Source organism: Cetorhinus maximus, chromosome 1 (assembly GCF_964194155.1).
Source record: "Cetorhinus maximus chromosome 1, sCetMax3.hap1.1, whole genome shotgun sequence".
Lineage (NCBI taxonomy): Eukaryota > Metazoa > Chordata > Chondrichthyes > Lamniformes > Cetorhinidae > Cetorhinus > Cetorhinus maximus.
Window position 1 is genome coordinate 221,958,107 of NC_135879.1, and position 20,367 is coordinate 221,978,473.

The 20,367-nt window shown below is 44.2% G+C and overlaps 1 protein-coding gene across 3 annotated transcripts in view; it reads right to left on the minus strand.

Annotated features, from left to right (window-relative positions):
- Window positions 1-15,470, minus strand: part of LOC144687491 (fibroblast growth factor receptor-like 1) — a 352,123-nt gene extending 336,653 nt beyond the window's left edge. The window contains exons 1-2 of one of the 3 annotated variants that reach the window (XM_078553729.1): window positions 14,611-15,470; window positions 13,057-13,184 (exon numbers count right to left, since the gene is read on the minus strand). In XM_078553729.1, coding sequence (XP_078409855.1) covers window positions 13,057-13,120 — 64 coding nt within the window. In that variant the 5' untranslated portion in view covers window positions 13,121-13,184; window positions 14,611-15,470. Of the gene's footprint in view, window positions 1-13,056; window positions 13,185-13,860; window positions 13,944-13,985; window positions 14,116-14,610 lie in introns of those variants that run through there. The other 2 variants (XM_078553722.1, XM_078553713.1) reach the window with 2 other exon arrangements.
- Window positions 15,471-20,367: the final 4,897 nt, after the last annotated feature.

Below are 20,367 nucleotides of genomic sequence, written 5' to 3' on the forward strand. Positions count from 1 at the left end.
CCTGTTGGATTACAAAGTGTTCAATAATAGATTGCAGGATACAAAACATGGAAGGGATTTTGTTATATTGAAATCAACATGATTGTCTACAGCAACAGTGAAGAATTCAAGCAAAACCACGAGGTATTTTGAAACGAAATCCAAGGGACTAAGGGCAATACTGATTTGAACTAAGCTTGAATACTGTTTACAATTCTGTTCACTATACAACAGTTGGGTTGAGCTTGTTTTCAAGCGAATATAGATAAGAGCAACAAAACTAACTTTGGGGATTTGGCACCTGAATTACATGGAGCGGCTAAATAAGATGATGATGTTAATACTGGAGGAAAGAAGCCTCAGTGGAAACTTCATCAATATCTTTAAGATTTTTAGGAACCTATATATATATATATATATAAGAATGTAAAAGAATATAGTGCAACAAAACATAATATATCATAAAATCATGGAATCATATAATGGTTACAACACAGGAGGCCATTCAGCCCATCATGTCTGTCCTGGCCCTCTGAAAGAGCAATTCATCTAATGCCACTCCCCATCTTTTCTGTGTAGCCTTGCAATTTTTTTTTGTTTTCAGATGATGATCTAATTTCATTTTTAAAGCCTCAATTGACTGTCTTCACCACACTCTCATGCAGTGCATTCCAAATCCTAATCATTCGCTGTGTGAAAAGGTTTTTCCTCATATCACCATTGCTTCTTTTGGTGATTACCATAATTCTGTGCCCTCTGGTTCTTGATTCTTCCACCAATGGGAAACGTTTGTCCATATTCAATCTGCCCACACCCCTCATGCTTTTCAATACCTCTATCAAACCTCCTCTCGACCTTCTCTTGTCCAAAGAGAACTGTCCCAATTTCTCCAATCCTTCTACGTCACATAAGTTCCTCATCTCTGGAACCACTTCTGCACCCTCTCTAATGACGTTACAACCTTCCTAAAATGTGGTGCCCAGAACTGGACACAATACTCTAGTTGAGGCCGAATCGGCACTTAAGAAGAGTCATAGGAACTCTAAACGTTAACTGTTCCTCTCTCCACAGATGCTGCCAGGCCTGAGTTTTTCCAGCATTTTGTGTCTTTATTCCAGCTTTTTATACAGGTTTAACATAACTTTCTTGCTTTTGTGTTCTATGCCCCTATTGATAAAGCCCAGGTTGTTGCATGTTCTATTATATAATATAATAAGTATACTACCTTTAATCTTTAAGCATAGAATTTTGACAAAATATTACATTAAGAAAAGCTAAAGTTTGGCTGGTGCATGAAATCTAAACAAGTGATCCTGGCTCCAGTTCAGAAAAGGGAAGAAGTAATGGTTTTGAATTTAACTAATTGACATGCAGGATTATGAAGATATGGCAAAGGCTGCCTAAGGAGAGGGTAGAGATAGGATACTATCAGCAAATTGGAGAGGGAACTGGACAATTTTATTGGGGAAGGGACAATTGAGGGTGAATTAAGAGTTAGAGTATGGTGGGGGGAAGGGGTTCTGAACTTTGGAAGCAATCAGGCGGATTACACTGGTCTTTCTCAGTCCTATGGCTCTGTGCTGCTGCTCCAACGCTATGCTACATTCTTCAGGCCAGATGGGCAAATGTTGCGATTTGCAACTTTTAAACAACGGCACATCCACAAGGTTGCCCAGGCACAGTTGTTTTAGTGGTCCGGCTAATGCTCCGAAATCCACATTGCAATGTAAACAGGGCAGATTCCAAAGCAGCAGCAGCCAACACATACATAACCACTTGCATTTGAAGTGGTTTTGGAGAATATAAACTTGCCAAAATATTCTCCTCAAGGGAAATACCACTTACAGTTTGTAGATTAAATTATACAACATGTCTGCAGTGCAGACCAGTGAATTATGTTCGACGGTCTTTGCCATTATCCAGTCACCGTTGGAACTATTTCCTTTATTTAACCTGTTAGGACAGGGAGTTTAATATCTTTGTAAACCATTCTAACTTGACGTGTTTTCTTTCTGTTTATTTTGAACTTTTTCATATACAGATGTTTTAAAACGATTATGTTCATTGATTTTTTTTTTCTTCTGATCTGGTGTTATGCAGCAGCCCTGCGGACTTTCACGTTAAATTCACAACAAGAACTTCACACAATCTGGACGGAGGACTCAGAGGGCGACCTCCTCCGTTCGCCATTTGTGCTGGAGTTGCAACCATTAACAAGACAGCAGCAAGTTCCCTGGATGAACCTGAAGAAGCTCTTCCTGTACACGCGGAATACTACAGGAACGGTGCAGGAGTGAAAAGGAGCTTGAGTTAAAAACTGGATATTTTTTTCTTACTCTTTGGTTGTGGGCATCACTTGCTCAGCCAGCATTTATTGCCCTTGTTCAGAGGGTATATTTTAGACTCCAGGGTCTGGAATCACATGTAGGCCAGACCAAGTAAGGGAGACAGATTTCCTTCCCTAAAGGACATTAGTGAACCAGATGGGTTATTACAATAATTATTTCATGGTTATCATTAGACTTTTAATTCCAGGTTTTTATTGAATCTAAATTCCACCATCTGCTATGATAGAGTTTTGAACCGAGGTCCCCCAAAGCATTACCCTGGGTCTCTGGATTACTGTCCCCAGGACAACACCATCTCTTTCCCAATGGTATTGCAAACAGGTGGCAAGATGGAGGGATAACTTGTTTAAGGTTGAGGCACAAATATCTAATGGAGGAAATCTTCCACCAAATCAATTAAAAAAAAGGCTAGAGTATCCACTTTGGTCACAATCTGGCAATTGGGCCTAAAATGCACTTAACATTGTGCTGGTTAGGTTACAGTTCAGGTTTCTGCTGAAAATCATTTGCATAATAACAAACCGTAAGATTCTCAATGAACCAGGACAATAATAGTTTCCTTTCTACATTGCCATTAAAAAGTATTCCTCGGTGTATTTAAGAGTGACAAGATGGTGCAGTTTTATTAATACATCTGAAAACGGACTTATCAGCAAAAATAAATAAGCATTTACAATTAAGAATGCCCAAGTCCTCCATCTTGAATAAGCTGATTTGAGATCAATCACCTTCACAAACTATACTGAACCATTTAATGGTTTCATTATGCACGCTAGTCAGTTTCTTAGTAAATTAAGCATTTTCTGATATGTAGGGACTTTTTAATGAAACAAAATGAATGTGATTTGAAGAGTCCCCTGGAACCAGCCCCATCAGGAGAATCTTGCAATCTTCATCTGGAAGTTTGGCCATTTTAGCGAGCAGGGCTTGATGTGAGTGAATTGGAACTTCAATCAGGGAAAAAATAAAAAATGTAATTGGTTTTGGATGTAACCCTGAAATTCCCTATTGCTTCATGATGGTTTGGCCGATTCCGCCAGGAGTGCGCTTGATATATTCCTTAGCAATCGCTGGATCGAAATCCTGGAACTCCCTCCCTAACACCACATTGGACTGCAGCGGTTCAAGAAGGCAGCTCACCACCAGCATCTCAAGGGCAAATTTATATGGGCAACAAGTGCTGGCCTAGACAGCGACTTCCAAATCCCATGAACTAATGTTTAAAAGGTTACTAGCGGGAACCCCAAAACTTCCAAAAAGAATCCCAGGCAAAGACTTGCTTGGTACTCAAAACTGTTGTGGAAATGGCTGGCACATTGGAAACCAGCGGCTTTCAAAAAAATAACCCTTCCCACGCCATGCCTGGCATCATCGGTTTGTACTGGCACGCTCGCTAGTGGTGAGGTTAATGAATCGTGTCTTTGCTGTAAAGCACCAGTCCCTAATGTGTATCCCTTATGTAATCCAGTAAACACAGGGATTAGCAATAATACTATTTCATGTTTTCTGTCAGTCAATATTGAAACAGCTGGGAGGGATAAAAGTATCCATCTGTCCTGCAGTTAGTGAAATTGGTGAGAGGATTGCAGAATCGAATGGATTAAATAGTCCAGATCCCAGTCACAGTGTCTGGAATTATTTTTTTGAGTCTGCAGTATAACATCAGCAAAAGCCGCTGAATATGACTGTCAGTTCAGCAAGGCTTTCTTTATCATTGAATGCACTTGTTTGACATTAATTGACAGGTAGAACGAATGGAAAACAGAAAATCTGCCCAAAAGTCTGTGGTTACATTTCAACGTCTCATTTGTAAAGTGACAGAAATAACACCTGGTGACACTCAGCAGATTTTTTTTCAAGCCAAGTGGGAAGTCAGTTGAGCCTCGCTAGGGGTTGTGACCTGTTATTCCAGGGGCCATTGGTGGAGTTGGGATAGGCCTGTACCTCTGCCCTGACCTCTCCCCTCCGGCTCAGCCAGAGTTCCAGCACTTGCTTGTGTGCCGTGACCAGCACAATACACACACACACACACACACAAATCCCTGCCCGTCACTGAAGGTTTTCCTTCTCTCAGAGATGTTAAACTGAGGGCGCACCTGCCCTTTCGTGTGGAGCCGGAGAAGGAGCGGGGAAGGTCTTCCCCAAAGTCCGGGTTATTATTTGATCCTTCAACACTGAATCAGATAATTTGGTCAATGTGGAGGCCTGTTGTGCGAAGATTGGCTGCAGTTGTTTCTTAAACTGTAACAGTGATCAGACTTTGAAAATACTTCACTGGCTCGATCTCACTTTGGCGGGGGGGGGGAGGGGGGTGGTGGTCCTGAGATCGTGAATCGCAGAATGTCTTTTCCAGTTGTGACCACCATATTTTACCCAGCTTGGCCATTCACTAGGAAGTTTACTTTTGGCTCTCTCTCTCTCTCTCTGTGTGTTCTGGCTCCCAAGCCTCCTCTGCTTCCTTTGCCCCCGCTCTATCAATGTCCACACATCTGCTGAAAATGATGGCACAACCCGCCAGTGACACTGGCTTGTCTTGTCTAACAGTCACCCCCCACCGGCGGGCAGGAGGAATCGCCCTGGTTGGGAGGGGGGGGGGTGCGGGGGGATGGAGAGAGACATCTCATTTTTAAAACACTTAAACCTCCCACAGGGCAGGATCACAAGGAGTGAACCAATTTCACCACAGCTGGAGCGACCGCCAGTTTCCGCAAAACTGGATTCGCTTTTGATATTAAACTACGGGTCTCAGGAAGGACCACGAGGTGAAATGTAACCATTTGCCCTTCAATAAGCTCAGTGATAGGTGCAGCAGGTGTCAGATCACAGAGCCAGCATCTCAGGGAAGAACACCCCCCCGACTGTGCCAATGCGCTCTCTGACCCTCACACACTGGCTTCAGTGAGACTCCCCAACTGGGGCCAAGGCAGGAGGGGCCTTTCGCCGCCCACTTGGAAACGGCATTGAAACTGTCCCCCTCCCCCCCCCCAACTCATTTCACTTCGAACTGTATATAAACAACTGCTGGGGGGGCGGGGGAGGAGAGAAGGACACCGAGAGAGGGAGGGAGAGAGACCTTCATCCCATTTGTTCACCCGGCTGGATTTAAAGCCAATTTGCCGAGATGAAAGGACACAGTGGTCGAATTAGCAATGTCACCCAATTCCCTGTGAAGTGAGCAAAATATCTGTTCTAACACCACCCGGCTCTCATGATGAGCCCCGTTAACCCAGCACCTTCTTTTCTCACGCCACATGCCTTTGAGTCACAGCCTTCCCGGCCTTGTGGAGGAGCTGGACAAGCTTGGCAAGCCTGTACCCCGGTGGTGAACTTCTCTTCAGGATCAGCTCTCGGCGTTTCACTGATCTGGAGGGATCACAGGCGCTCGCATGACTCCGTTATTTCGAACAACACGTCCCCATGCGCAGTCCTGGCAGCTGCTCCCAAAATGTGGGTTCACAAACTCCTGCTGTCCCTCGGCATGTTCCTAGTATTTGCTGGCAAATGCATTCCTCGGTTAACTCCCTTGAGCTGCTATCAGATTTCTGCTCAGGCGGTCCCCTCGGCGCTGCCGTGGTGAACCATGACTTTTACAGCAGGTTTAAGGAAATCGACTGTCCATGTGCTGTCATTGCCAATAAGATGCAGCAAGAATCTTGTCTCACTCCATGTATTTGTGGGGCTGCCACTTTAGTATTTTTGAATATATTAGCTTGTTTTTTTCTTTTCCTCTCTCTCTCTGATAGTTGAGAGGCGAATGCAACCTAGCCGAAAGGTCTCAATTTGTACCATTTTGAAGTGACCGTGCCAATCGTTAATCCGGAATTATTCAAAATATCGACAGATTTCCACACATTGCCAAAGCCCTTTTTAACTAAAGGAACGCGTTTGACAGACATCCTCCGATAGCCAGTGCGGAGTAACAATATCAAAGGTTTATGAGAACTCAGTTAATCAAATGATTGTTGAGTGTTATGGAGGAAACCAGCATTCTTGGACATCAATCTTCAACTCTTACCGCTATCTTCGATGATATTTATCACAAGTGCTTGGAAGCTGCTCAATGCAAATTCCAGTAATTCATGATTTATTATCTAGTAATTTATAATCAACCGGCTTGGTGTGCCGTTGATGACATTATGATGACATTAACAGCTTTGTTTTAAGCATCAGAAAACGCCCAGTCGGCTTGACTGTATGCCCCATTTTAATACCACCCCGGCTCCTCACAACACCCATCACACCATCTGTAAGAATACCGCTTGATTATTTTTAATACTCTTTGATGGACGTGGGGCATTTGTTGCCTGTTCCCTAATTGCCCTGAGTGGCATGATTCTGGGGACCAAGAAAGAACGCTAGATTGGTTGTTATAACAATCGTCTCCATTATTGAGAAAAGCTTTCAATTCTAGATTTTACTTTTTGTTAATCGAGTTCAAATTCCACCAGCTGTCGTGAGTGGAGTTTGAAGCCCAGGTCCCGGGATTTCTCGGCCATTGATACATGGCCACAGGGCCACCATCACAATAGGGGCCGGGGTGCTGAGGAATATGATCGATGACTATGTTTGTGAGAGAATCTTCATGTTGGGCCCTATTTTAACAGTTGAGTGAGATAAAATCCCGCCCTTTAAAATAACGTCTTAATGTTTGATTATGTGTATGTGCCTCTGTGAGAGTATAAGGGTGCGAATATGTATCCGTGAGTGTGCGTGAGAGAATGTGAGCGTATGTGTGACCATGTGAATGTGAGAGAGAATGTGCGTGTGAATGTATGTGTGTGAGAATGTGTGCGCGTGAGGGAATATATGTGTGAATGTGTATGTGTGTGAGGGAAAATGTGAATGTGTGTGAGAATATGTGTGTGTGTGTGTATGTGAGAGTGAATGTGTGTGTGTTTGTGTGAATGTGTGTCTGTGAGAGAGAATGTGTGCGTGAATGTCTGAGAATGTGTGTATGTGTATGCCTGTGAGTGTATATGTGTGTGAGAGAATGTGTGTGCACGTGTGTGAGAGAATATGTGTATGTGAGAGAATATGTGTATGTGAGAGAGTGTGTATGTGTGGATGTGAGAGAATATGTCTGTATGTGTGTGTGTGTGTTGTTTAAGAAAAGCCATTTGACTCGCCGTTCAGAAATTAACATTGAAACCTTCGCAATAAACAAATCAGATGGTCAATTTCACCCACGTGTTTCTAACCACGGAATGTTATTTCCATGGGTTGAGATTTGAGCTTCAAACCGCGACGAGCAGTGGTAGATAGGGAAATCCTGGAATCAGATCCCAGTCAATTAAACCTTATCTACTTCCTCGAGAAATTATTAGAATAAAGCTGAGACAACAATTTCCTCGAGCCGCATCCGCCGGTAAGGATTGAGGCATGTGCTCAGGAAAGCTGTAAAAAATGCTTTCAGACTGATGGCTTCTGTCTCTTTTTCAATGGAGGGACTGCACTCCATAATCACAGTATTGTTCTGGCTAAGCGGAGTCAAACTCTGCAAACATCCTCTGTTATCGCGGGGGAGGGGGGAGGGCGCTTAAAAAAAAATGTGCCTTCCTAATGGGTTGTTTTTTTCTCAATACCCCGAAGTTATGTAAATCCCTCTGCTTCGGGCAGTCCTGGTAATAAACTTGAGTGTAAACACCTCAATTTAAAGACCGGGTTTGTTGCCTGCAAACCAAACCGGTTTGAAAGGAGTAGGGGTGGGGAGGGGGAGGTGGGGAAGAGTGGGTGGAGGTGAAGTGCTGTGAATGTTTTACAGAGTGGCTTTGGATTTTCTTCAAGAATTTGCAAGATTCCGAAGATTAAAATGAAAACGAAGGGACGGAGGATTCCCAACACGCAGGAAAATATGCCGTAGCAATGCTCATAAGGAACTCCCAATTGTAAAGGGAAAACACACAAATGCACAAGCCTGTTTCCAAACCACGGAAATTCGGGCGCATTTGCCTTATATTCGGTCGCCGGGTTCAAATGGGAGATCAGCCACTGTACAAAGAGCATTCGATTCACTCGGCGTAAACCCGCCGCCCGGTTGCCTTCCAACTCGAGCACTCCGAGCGATTTCTTGCTGAATCTCCAGTTCTCCCACAAACGGCGGGGCGGGAAGAGCAAAGTGTACAAGTGCGGATGTTTCGGTCAGTGCTTTAAGCCCAACAGATGGCGGGGGCCCCACCAGATGCCGTTGGAATCGTTTTCACATTAGTGGAAACCACAGCTTCCATCATACCTTCCTTACACCATAATGCAGTCAAGTGCATTTGGGGGGGTGGGGGGGAAGTGCTTCAAATGTGTTATTTTTCCCTCATTTATTCTTTCACCGGGACGTGTGCTTCGCTGGCTGGGCCAGCATTTATTGCCCCCATCCCTAATTGCCCTTGAGAGTTGGTGAGTTGCCCTCTTGAAACGCTGCAGTCCATGTGGTGAAAGACTAAAATTAAGGGTTATACATACAAGGTAGTCATAAATCTGATGGGAATTCGAGAGAAACTACTTTAGCAGGAGAGCGGTAAGAGTGTGGGGAAAAAAAACAGAAAATGCTGGAAAAGCTCAGCAGGTCAGGAATGTGGGGGCGTTCACCACAAAGGAGGCCTTTATAGGCCATTGGTTTAGATTCTTGACTAACAAGGGAATCAAGGGTTATCCACTTAGATAAAAGCAAAATACTGCAGGTGCTGGGTTCAGAAGGAGTCTCAGAAGAAGTCATAGTGACTCCAAACGTTAACTCTGTCTCTCTCTCTCTCCACAGGTGTTGTCTGACCTGCTGAGTCTTTCCAGCGTTTTCTGTTTCCGAGTCACCCTTGACGATGGAATCGCAGAATCTTAACGGCTCAGAAGGAGGCCATTCGGCCCGTCAAGTCTGCAGCGGCTCTTCAAATAAGCAGGCAGAAAAATAGAGTTGAGGCCACATTCAGATCAGCCATGATCTTAATGAACGACGGAGGAGGCTCCTACTCCTGCTCCGAATTCGTATGTTTATTCTGCATTAAGGCGAATGAGGGAGAAAGGAATAGAAGGATATGTTGCTGGAGTTAAACAAAGTAGACTGGGACTGGGACAAAGTAGACTATGCCGACTGGCATAGATCAGTCGAGGGGAAAGATCTGTTTTTATGCAGTTAATTCAGTGTAAAAACAGCCCTGCTACAATGTGTACCAGGCGCGAAAATCATCTTATTAACGCCGAATGCATTAATTTGCTCAGTGAATCTTACAGTGGGCATTGACTCACGATCAGCAGCAACATGAAGCGAGCTCTGGTGGGAGCCTCTCGAAAGGTTTGTAGCCACTGATCAGGGAAGACCGTGTCATGTGGGGAGTGTTCCTGGTAAACGATCTCTGAATGTCGGGAGGCCTACTTCACCTTAAAGTTAACATTGTTTTCTAAGAAATTTACATGTAACAGCATATATGGTTCCGGCACTATTCCAGACCATATTCACATGGGGAATTCCCCCCTCCCACCCCTCTCTCCCTCTCCCAAAAAAAATCTCAAAGGCAAACCGGGGTTTCTTGCAATGAATGGATTTCCCGTGGCTGTGTGTGTGGGGGAGTGTATGTACATGTGTGTGCCTGTTTGTGTTGTCCTCGAGGTTTATGGGTTCCCATCCATCAACATTTGTCAGGATAAACAAACACGTTTGTTCACCTGCTGGGTTACAACCTCATCCCAATTAATGGGCAGCTCCGTGAGGCCAATCACCTTCCCCTTCATCCCGGAAATTGCCACCATCGCTCCAAACACATTCCCTGACTGGACCAGTACAAACAAACTGTCCCTTAACAGGCCGAGCACCAGACCCACACATCACATTTTGTTTTTAAAAAGAGAGCGGCTTCAGTCTCCCAAACCTCGTTGCTGTGTTATCATTAAAGCAGGAATCGGAATAAACACTCTTATCTTTAACCCCCCCCTTTGAAAACACGCCACCAGTGAGGAGGATCAAAACCTAACAAGCAACAGGTTAATGGCCACAAGAGGAGTCCAACTCCACAACTCCCAGTTACTCGATCAGGCGGCTGAACATCTACATCATCTGCACTAATGGATAAGTGCACCGAGCTGTGTTACACATTACTGCACTGGCTCCCAGCGCCGTCTGAACAAAACAGAGAAGGCCATTCAGCCCATTCAGCTCCATCCCGTTCCTTTCACCCCCTCCACTCATTTCATGGTATCCTAATTCAAAACCCCTTCCATTCTCTGGCAAATCGCTTTCACGGCAAATCAATTGTGCGATTTGAGAGGGGGAGGGGGGGTGGGGAAACATCCGCATAGATCAGCAAAGGATGCGGCCATTCGGCCCATCTCTGAAAGAACTATCTAATTAATCCTTTCACGAGATGTGAGTGCCAATGGCAGATTCCCACCCTGAAGGGCATTAGTGAACCAGAGGGGCTTTTAAATGAGAATCGATGACTTCATGGTCATCGTTGCTGAGACTAGTTTAATATTCCAGATTTGTTAATCAGCTGGTGTGGTGAGATTTGAACCCAAACGCTCAAAGCCTCTCTCCAAACTCCTGCTTTTTCCTCACTGTCCTGGGAAGACTTTTTAAGTATACCTCCAGTTCCCTCAGTGAGAGGGCTTTCAAACTCCCCACAGGAACAGCCTCCAATTCCTCACTTTCCAAGAAATTCCAGCTGGGAATCGCATTGGAAACCATCGGACCATGTTGGGAAAAAATGGTTACCAGCCCCTGTGGCCCAAATCTGGTTTGCAGGTAAGGACCGAATAGCTTCTGAGAAGTTTTTTCTAATATGTATCTTGATTTTTTTTTTATATTTTCTCTCCACCTGTTTAGAGTTGGAGTGGGCTTTGCATCGCATTGAGATAATCACGGAAATCCACACCTTCAGTATGCAACAAATGCGGCTAGATCCCAAAACAGAATAACAGGGTTCATATCAATACAGGCAGAGCAGAATCCTTGGCTGTCCCTATTGCAATAAAGACAATCGTTTCATTTCACTGCTTCCTAAATGCCGCTCATCATGTTTAACTGGCAGGCAGCAGCAATGTGAAATGGATCACTGTCAGAAGCGAAACCAAACTTCGGGCTCAATTTTTTCCCTGCCAAAATGTAACCATTCTCGACTGCTGCCACGATAAATGTACAGTATGGAACACTTAATCTTATAACCATCTACTTCAAACTCGACCCCCCCGTCTCTCCCAGCTACAATGAATGACAATGCGAATTAGATTTGCAATGCCTTGTTTTTCTTGCAAACTGCGCGGAAGTAGCCTCGAGTCGTTGGCTGGAATTCTTCCTGCGAATCGAAATCGTTCAATTAAATAATTACCGTTGGTTATCTGTCAGTTTTGTTTAAGCCAGTTGCAATGGGCAGGCTATGCAATCAACACAAGATACAGAATTCCACATCCGATGTTTATTTAACCCAGGGACTACCGAGTCACTTATAACGGTAATTAAACTACAGAGGCAGATAGAGAGGTGGAGTGTATCCTCTGTGACTCGGACCTATCTGCGTTAGAAATTCGCTTTCCTTTCATTTTTTTTTGGAATAATCGACGTTTTTGACTATCATGGGGCTTTTTTTTATTGGCGAACACTATAAATCATGAGGAGAGATTATTGTGTGGAATGGCTCAGTGTTCACAGCTCTGTGACTGACTGGAATGTGCGCTCTGGCCATTCACCAAGGGGTAGCATGGAATGCTAACAAGGGGATCAGTCCTCGGACACCAGACTCAATCCGGTTTCTCCACCTGTCCCGTTAGTAAGGATTCAAATCCCTGATTAGCTCCCGAAATCGCAATCGCCAGAGCGACAATTCCCGGGCGTCTGATCCGTCTGGAAGTCCATTAATAACTTCCTTCCTTAAAGATTCATTCGGTCAGCGTGAAGGAATCGACAATGAGAGATGGGGGGGGGGGGGGGGGGGAGGCGGTAAATCCGACCCTCCCGGGCATCATGGGATCCTCCTGTGCTGAAACGACACGCCCGCTCCTCCAGGGAATAACAACGACAGGATTCCCACCCCCCCCACCCGACCCCGGTGTGAAATTCATCCCCGCTATTTTCCTAATTTACTGAAGGGAAGCTTGGTCGCTGGGGAGCATCTGGATCGAATCACTGGGAAAATGACGGCCCCAGTTTGAAGGGGAAATGAAGTGGGACCAGCGCGCTGCTCTCGGAACAGGCGAAGCGATGTGTTTGTTTGCTTTTCTATCGCGTAGCACCGGCCAGAGAGCGGGGTTTGGGTTTGGGGGTGGGGGGGTGCAGAGAGAGAGGCTCTGCTTTATCCGACCAGGAATGCAATTGTTTTCTTTGCCTTGAGGCTTGAGAACTGGAGGCAACCGACCATTTTTACACACAAGCTAGTCCCCACAGCCGAGGGAGGAGCTCGGAGCCAACTTATCCCACTTTGCAGGCAACTTTCGGCTCTGTGCATGTGAGACAAGGAATGAGAGAGAGAGAACACTCTTAACCAGGTTAGATATTAGGTAACAAAGTGTAACTTTTTTTGGCCGAAGCAGAATTACATATTTCACACTTGAATTAACCCCAGATGTCACTCAAAATGTACATTGGAAACCGTAAAGTAACAAGATTGCTCTCCCTGTCTAATGTTATATTCTCCCTGTATAATATATTAGAAAGGATGGCTCTGTTCATCCAGCCAGATATGAAAGCTCAGCACATTCTCGGGACGTAACTGTATCCTTCCAGCCCCGACTGAAAATCCCCGGGTAACTCACTCACCCCTGGCACCGTCCGAAAGCGCCGTGATTCCCCAAAGCAAGAAAAGCAGCCGGAGAAATTCCATCGCTTCCCCCTTCCAAAGCGAAACAGAACGAAATTCACTCTTTATATTCCTCTCCTTTTCGAGGCTGTAAATAAATGAAGGAATTCTGTATTTTTTTTTCCGTTTCAGAAGTGAGGGGAGAAATCAGCCACAGCGTGTTGGCAGGATTCACACACACACACACACACACACACACATAAATATATATATATACACAAAACTCTGTCAAGGAAAGGCAAAGGTTTTAAGTGGCAGCCAGGGTTACAATTTATGTGCCTTTCGCAAGGTCAACCGTATTTAATCAAACTTTGGGGGGGAGGGGGGCACTAATCCTCACGGATACAGCAAGGAGCCAAAGCAATCTGTATGTTTAACATTGTACCTGTCATCAATTTCGTGGTTGGTGGTGGGGGGCGGCGGTTTGCTGTGGGGAGAGGGTCTGAGACTAAATCTAGTCACCTTTGCTCTTAAGGGGGATATTTTACTGAATGTTAATAAATCCCAAAAGGGGGGGGGGAAGATATATTAAAAAAAAAACCGCTGGAATTTATCTGACACCGGCTTCACTTTCCTCTCAGCTTTGACTCAATTGCTGGCTAACGCTGGGTGCCCCGAGGATACAACACAAAGCAGTGACTGCCTCCAACATGCCATGTAATTACACATTGTCATTAGTTACAAATTTGCAGCCAAACACGTTACAAAGTAGGCGAGAGGATGCGCCCTTCAGGGGACAAGGGATGGCCAGGGGCTGTACACACCGCCACGTGCTGCTGGTCATTTCCGAGGATGCATCACCTGCAATGCAAAGGACTGCAGGCTCTGGCAGCATTTGCAAACGTTCGTGTAAAACATGCAAATTTTAAAAAAAAAATGCGCAACGTACATATATACAGATATGTGTACACACACGCACACACTGGAACTGGATGCTGCCGCAGGGGCCTCGCTCTTATATAGTTTGAGGAACGGGTCAATAACACAAGCGCTGATTGCAAACTGGGAACTCAAACACCACCACCCACCCCCTCCCCCCCCCCCCCCTCCTCCTCCCTACCCCCACCCCTGTCGAAAGCAGACCATTGGTAGACGCAGCCGCTATGGTAATTTTTATCAACAAGTTCTGTGAAGTAATCACATCCACAGATAGAGATCTCCCGGGTCTTGAAGGTAGTGAATGGGGCTTGTGACTGATGGAGCCTCCCGACTGCTGTATCCACCTCCATTACAACCAAACACCGACTGATGAGCGTATTTTTTTTTAAATCAATCGCAAGTGCAGGCTCGTTATCTGAGGAGATACAGACCGCGACATGGACTGGACACGGTTTTCATTAGTGAAACTACCTGGGTTCATTAAGAGCGCTTTGGGACATCCAGACGCCCAAGGCGCTATATAAATGCAAGTTGTTTCTCATGATCAAACAAGCCGGTCTGAACGGGCATAATAAACAAAGCGACTTCGGGGGCAAGGTCTGTGTGGCTCTCACTGTATTCCCTTTCTCGCTTACCTGTAAAGTCCGATGTGTGAACTGGAACTAAAAGGCGTTGCTTAAGACATGGACTTTCCATGTTATGTTGTGCGTTGAGAAAGAGAGAGAGAAAATCGATCACAATCAGTCTTTTAAATCCAGGGGCAACCCATCCATGTGCTTGCCCCGTCGGTCGGTGCCAACGCTTCCGCACTAGAGAGCAGCAAACTTTGAACTTTTAGCAATAGAAGCGCAGAGTCATTGACTGCAACACACGCGGATCTCCGGCACACTCCAGTCCTGAGTTTTACACTGTGATAGATCAGGCTTCCTTCGCCCTCTGAGCGATCACTGCTTTACAAGGCAGCCAGAGAACTCACTCTCTCTCTCTCTCTCTCTGGTGAAAACGCTTATCAGCTGCAGCAGGCAAGGTAGCAATAGGGCCCTGTAGATCGCTTCCAGTCAGTTAAACAAGAAAATACCTGAATTCTCCAATTGGCAGCTCCTTCGCTTTTCAAGCTTTTTTTTTAAAAAAAAGGACAGCTGGAGAGAGGGATTGCAACTTGAGCCTGACTTGCCAAGAAACACACACACAAAAAAAAATGACCGCCAAGCAATCGATGAACAGCGTTACTAACTGTTCCAGTTTGCCGTCTCTTCACCCCCCTCTCTCTGCCTCGATAGAGTGTGTTTGTTTTATATATATATTAAAGAAAAGCAGCCCGTCAAGTTGGGACCGAGAGGTCGGGCTTTGTGTTTCTCCGGGGAAAGGCTACCAGCAAGTCAGTTTCAGCAGGCAAAACTTTGGGCCAATCAGCGGCGAGCTGAAACTGACAGACAGACTGGAGCTCCGGCCGGAGCTCCCCCGTCTATCAGCAACAGGCTTGGAAATACAGCAACCACACACACACACACACACACACCCGCAGAGTCAGCAAATCTCTGGAGTGAGGTGGGTTCGTTCACTGTTAAATAAATACAGTTTGTGAAAGGTGTCATCTACACAGAAACAGAGCACTCGACCCCAACCGGTGTTTATTCCCCGCAGGAGCCCCTTCTCCCTCTTTAGTTGCTTCCTTAACCACATTTCCTTTCATCCCACACCCCCTCCCCCGTGCTTCCCGTTAAACATATCCATGATATTCGCCCCATTTGATAAAATGCCACATTCCCCAACATTTCTGAGTGAAGAATTTTCTCCTCAATTCTTCCACGGATTTATTAGGTGATCGCCTTATATTTGTGGTCCTTTGTTTTGGACACAGTCATTTACGGCACATTCGGCCCATCAAGCCCATTCCGGCTCCTCGCAGAGCAATCCAGTCAGTCCCATTCCCCCTCTCTCTCCACATGGCCCCTGCGGGTTTATTTCCTTCAAGCGCCCATTCAATTTCCTTTTGAAAGCAGTGATTGCTTCCGCTTCCACAACACTGGTGGGCAGACAGTTTCAGGTCGTTGCCACTCGCTGGGTAAAAAAAAACCCCTCCTCAAATCCCCCCTGCATCTGTTGCCCACAACCTTACACCTGTACCCTCTGGTCTCTGCTTTTGTACTCAGTCCCTCTATTCAGAAGCCCAAGATCCCACATGCTTTGCGAATCACCCACCATGTCCCACCGTCTTCAAAGGTTGATGCACATGTACCCCCACATCCCCCTGTCCCTGCACACTTTTTAGAGCTGTGCCGAGGAGTCTGGGGAGCTCTGAGGAAGAGTCATACGGACTCGAAAGCTTAACCCTGTTTCTCTCGTCACAGATGCTGTCAGACCTGCTGAGTTTTTCCAGCATTTTCTGTTTTTATTTCAGATTTCCAGCACCCATCCACAGTATTTTGCTTTTACCATTGCCTCTCCTCATCCCTTCTGCCAAAATGCATCACCTCACACTTCTCTGTATTGAATTCCAGCTGCAGCTTGTTTGGCCATTCTGCTAGCCTATCTATGCCCTTTTAGAGGCAATTCATACCATCCTCCACTGTTTGCCATACTTCCAAGTTTTGCAAATTTTGAAATGTTACTCCATATTCCAAGATCCAAGCCACACATAGATATACATGTGTGAGATATATATATATAGATAGATAGATAGATAGATAGATAGATAGATAGATAGATAGACAGACAGACAGACAGACAGACAGACAGACAGACAGATAGATGGATAGATAGATAGATAGATAGATAGATAGATAGATAGATAGATAGATAGATAGATAGATAGATAGATAGATAGATAGATAGATAGATAGATAGATAGATAGATAGATAGATAGATAGATAGATAGATAGATAGATAGATAGATAGATAGACAGACAGACAGACAGACCGACCTTCTCTGCCTACCCATGAAGCTCCTTCATAATTTTAAATACTTTAATTTGGGAAAGACCAGAGGTAGCTGCAGTTTGATTTACATATGCATGCACATAGGCCACGTTAGAACAATCTGACCTGCTGTTGTTGAATAATGAAATATTATTTCCAAGATCACAGGTAACCATTTTGCAAAGCCTTCACTGTTACATATTCAGCACACGCTGTTGGCGTGTGTGCATTAAAGTTTCTTGGAATGGGGTGTGCTTGCGTGGATTTTTAAAAATACCCCACCCATCCCTCCTCTTATTAATGTCCTTGTATGGACTAATGCAAAAAGCTAAATACTGCCGATGCTGGAAATCTGAAATAAAAGCAGAAAATGCTGGAAATACTCAGCAGGTCAGGCAGCATCAGTGGGGAGAGAGACAGAGCTAACCTTTCAGGTCGAATACCTTCTGGCAGAACAATAATAGGTTGCTACGGGAAAAAAAAACTCCCAGAGACCCTTTTAACATGTGGGGTGAATCTGACTCCCAACTAACAACTGCATACCCCATCCACCCCGCCTTATTTTAAATTACAGGAAGTAAACAAGATAGGAATGAAAACATCGGAACCTTTGCTGTAGAAAGACTAATGCACGAGGATTACTATTCGTTTTCTTTCCCCTTAAAGTCTGCCTGAGATGGATGGGAACTTGTTACTGAGTCAGATTTCCACCATCAAACTACCAGACGGATATTTATTCAGTGAAATTCCAGTGGAACACCTACTGAATGTGGGCAATCCAAATATTTAATGTTAATTATTGGCAGCCCGGCTCCGTTTTCGCTGGTATGAATTCACAAAGATAGGCTTGCTGATTTAATTGTGGAAACATTTCGTTGCACGAGTTTAATGATTGCAAACACATTGTTATTGGGATTGGGCGATGCAGTTAGACTTTAGCAGAAGTGCACATGGAAAAAAAAGGCGAAGCTGCCTACTGTTTAATCGCATAGGCCTTGGCTATCTTCCATTAACGTCCAGAGAAGTGAAGTCTAGTAACACTCCAGTTCAAAACAACGGCGCAGTAACATTTCAGTTACTTGATTTCAGGAGGTTGCCATTCGCACTGATGCATGCAACCAAGAAATAATACACTTCTCCATTCTAAAAGAATCATTACAGTGTTTATCAATGTAACCTGTATAATTATGTAGAACAACCACGGCTGAAGTCAAGGATCTGGCACATTGCAGGCAATCATATTGAACATAACACATTGCATGCTATCCCAGTAGCAGGCTCTAACCTGTGTGTCATTATCTACATAATACTTCTGCGTACGCAGTGCCCTCTATCTCCCGGACTCGTCCGGTTAAGACGATGTGACTATGAACAACAGTATTGCTTCTAACTAAAATTGTTCATGTGGCCAACCAAAGAAATCTCTTGTGTACACAGCTACACGACGCGCAATTACATGCAACAGAACATCATACCTTACACTGCTACACTATATATTGTATACTACATACTTCGGGGCAGATGGTGACGTAGTGGTACTGTCGTTAGACTAGTTAATCCAGGGGCCTGGAATAACACTCAGCGAACATGGGTTCTAAATCCCATTGATAAAATCTGGAATGTGAAGCTAGTCTCAGTAATGATGACTGTAAACTATCATCAATTGTTGTAAAAACCCGTCTGGTTCACAAATGCCCTCAGGGAAGGAAATCTACCATTTTTACCTGGTTTGGCCTGCATAGGACTCCAGACCCACAGCAATGTGGTAGGCTCTGAAATGGCCAAGCAAGCCATTTATATCAAGGGCAATTAAGGATGGGCAACAAATGCTGACCTAGCCAGTGATGCCCACACCTCATGATAGGATAAAGATAGTAACTATACTATAGCTACATACAATATGTAGTTATAGCATATGCATTTAAATAACAATATAAAGTTATGGTATCCATCATTATATGACAAGTTAAATATTGAACAAACAATGAAAGTATACGTAATATTAGCATTTGAATATCTTACAACATAATGCATATATCGATAAGTCTGAACCTATCTGCTGCTCTGATATTAGATTGTTCATTAACAGTGATGGTTTATGATGACATTTAGGATGAATAATCCAATTCCTTTAAAACCTCTTGCTGACATCTCCGATGCTGAACCAGTTCTGCATCTGATGGAAACACCTTCAATTTAATTAATCAAGATTAACCATCTACATTGTAAATGCGTCAAGAAGGTGCTCTGGATAGCAATTATAATTCCAGTTCAATATAACAGTGTACGAATGTGATGTCATAGAATCAACTATAATCATACATCACCTTAGTCGCCACATTTTCATGGACTTTTAACAGAGAGGGCTTTCTATTAGTGGTCAGTGTTTTTCCAAACGCCATGGAACTGAAATGTACGATTTGACAATGTTACCCATGAATATTTATTACTGAGGCAATAATCAAATCACTAAATGAAGTTGGAGACACCGTCTCATATTTTCAATTCTTCTCTATAACACAATGGCCAGTGACACAGAGCTGGGTAAGCAAATACAATAGTTTGAAAACAAATCAGAACTAAAGTTTATTTTGTCATGTACTTTTCCCAGGATATATCAGTAATGTGCTCTGTAAACCACCTGAGCCCAAGGACGTTAGATTTATTACAGTCTGAACGGCATGTTCCATGGATTTATTATACATGAACCCCGCCCTCTAATAACACATTGTTAAGGTGTCACAAACTGTGTTTTACACGAAAACTCACGTTCATTAATCACATGTTTGCGTCAATCTTTCATTGTTGCACCGCCAATTTACTAAAAATGACCTTGTCTGGGATTACCGAACATTCATTCTCCTGCGCATAAAATATATTACAAAATGGGGGGGTGGGGGGGTGGTGCGGGGTGGCCATACAATACACTTCTAAACCCACACAATCGAAAAAATAGCCGTTCAGGCACACACAAATAAAGACACATTCATATGTACATATTCAATCACACATGGCATAAACTTATAGGCAAATCCAGTCATGTGTGCACATTTACTTACATATAGATTCAGTCACGTGCACACATACAAACACATTCAATCATGCGTGCACAAATACTCACACCACATTCAATCATATGTGTACATGTACTCACACACATCTATCCAAATAGATAGAAACACATTCCAAACATGTAGATGTGCAAAAGCACAATATTCATTTCTCCAAACACGCAACATACGTATACACACCGAGGCACACACAAGTCTGTGTATGGTAGCATAGTGGCTATGTGACTGGGCTAGTAATCCAGAGAAAAATAAAAATACCTGGAAAAACTCAGCAGATCTAATCCAGACAATCTTGACTCATAACCAGGAGGTACGAGTTCAAATCCCTCCATGGTAGTTGGGGAATTTCGTGGTAACCACAAAACTGCTGGAATGTCGTTTTGGAAAAAAAAAATCACTAG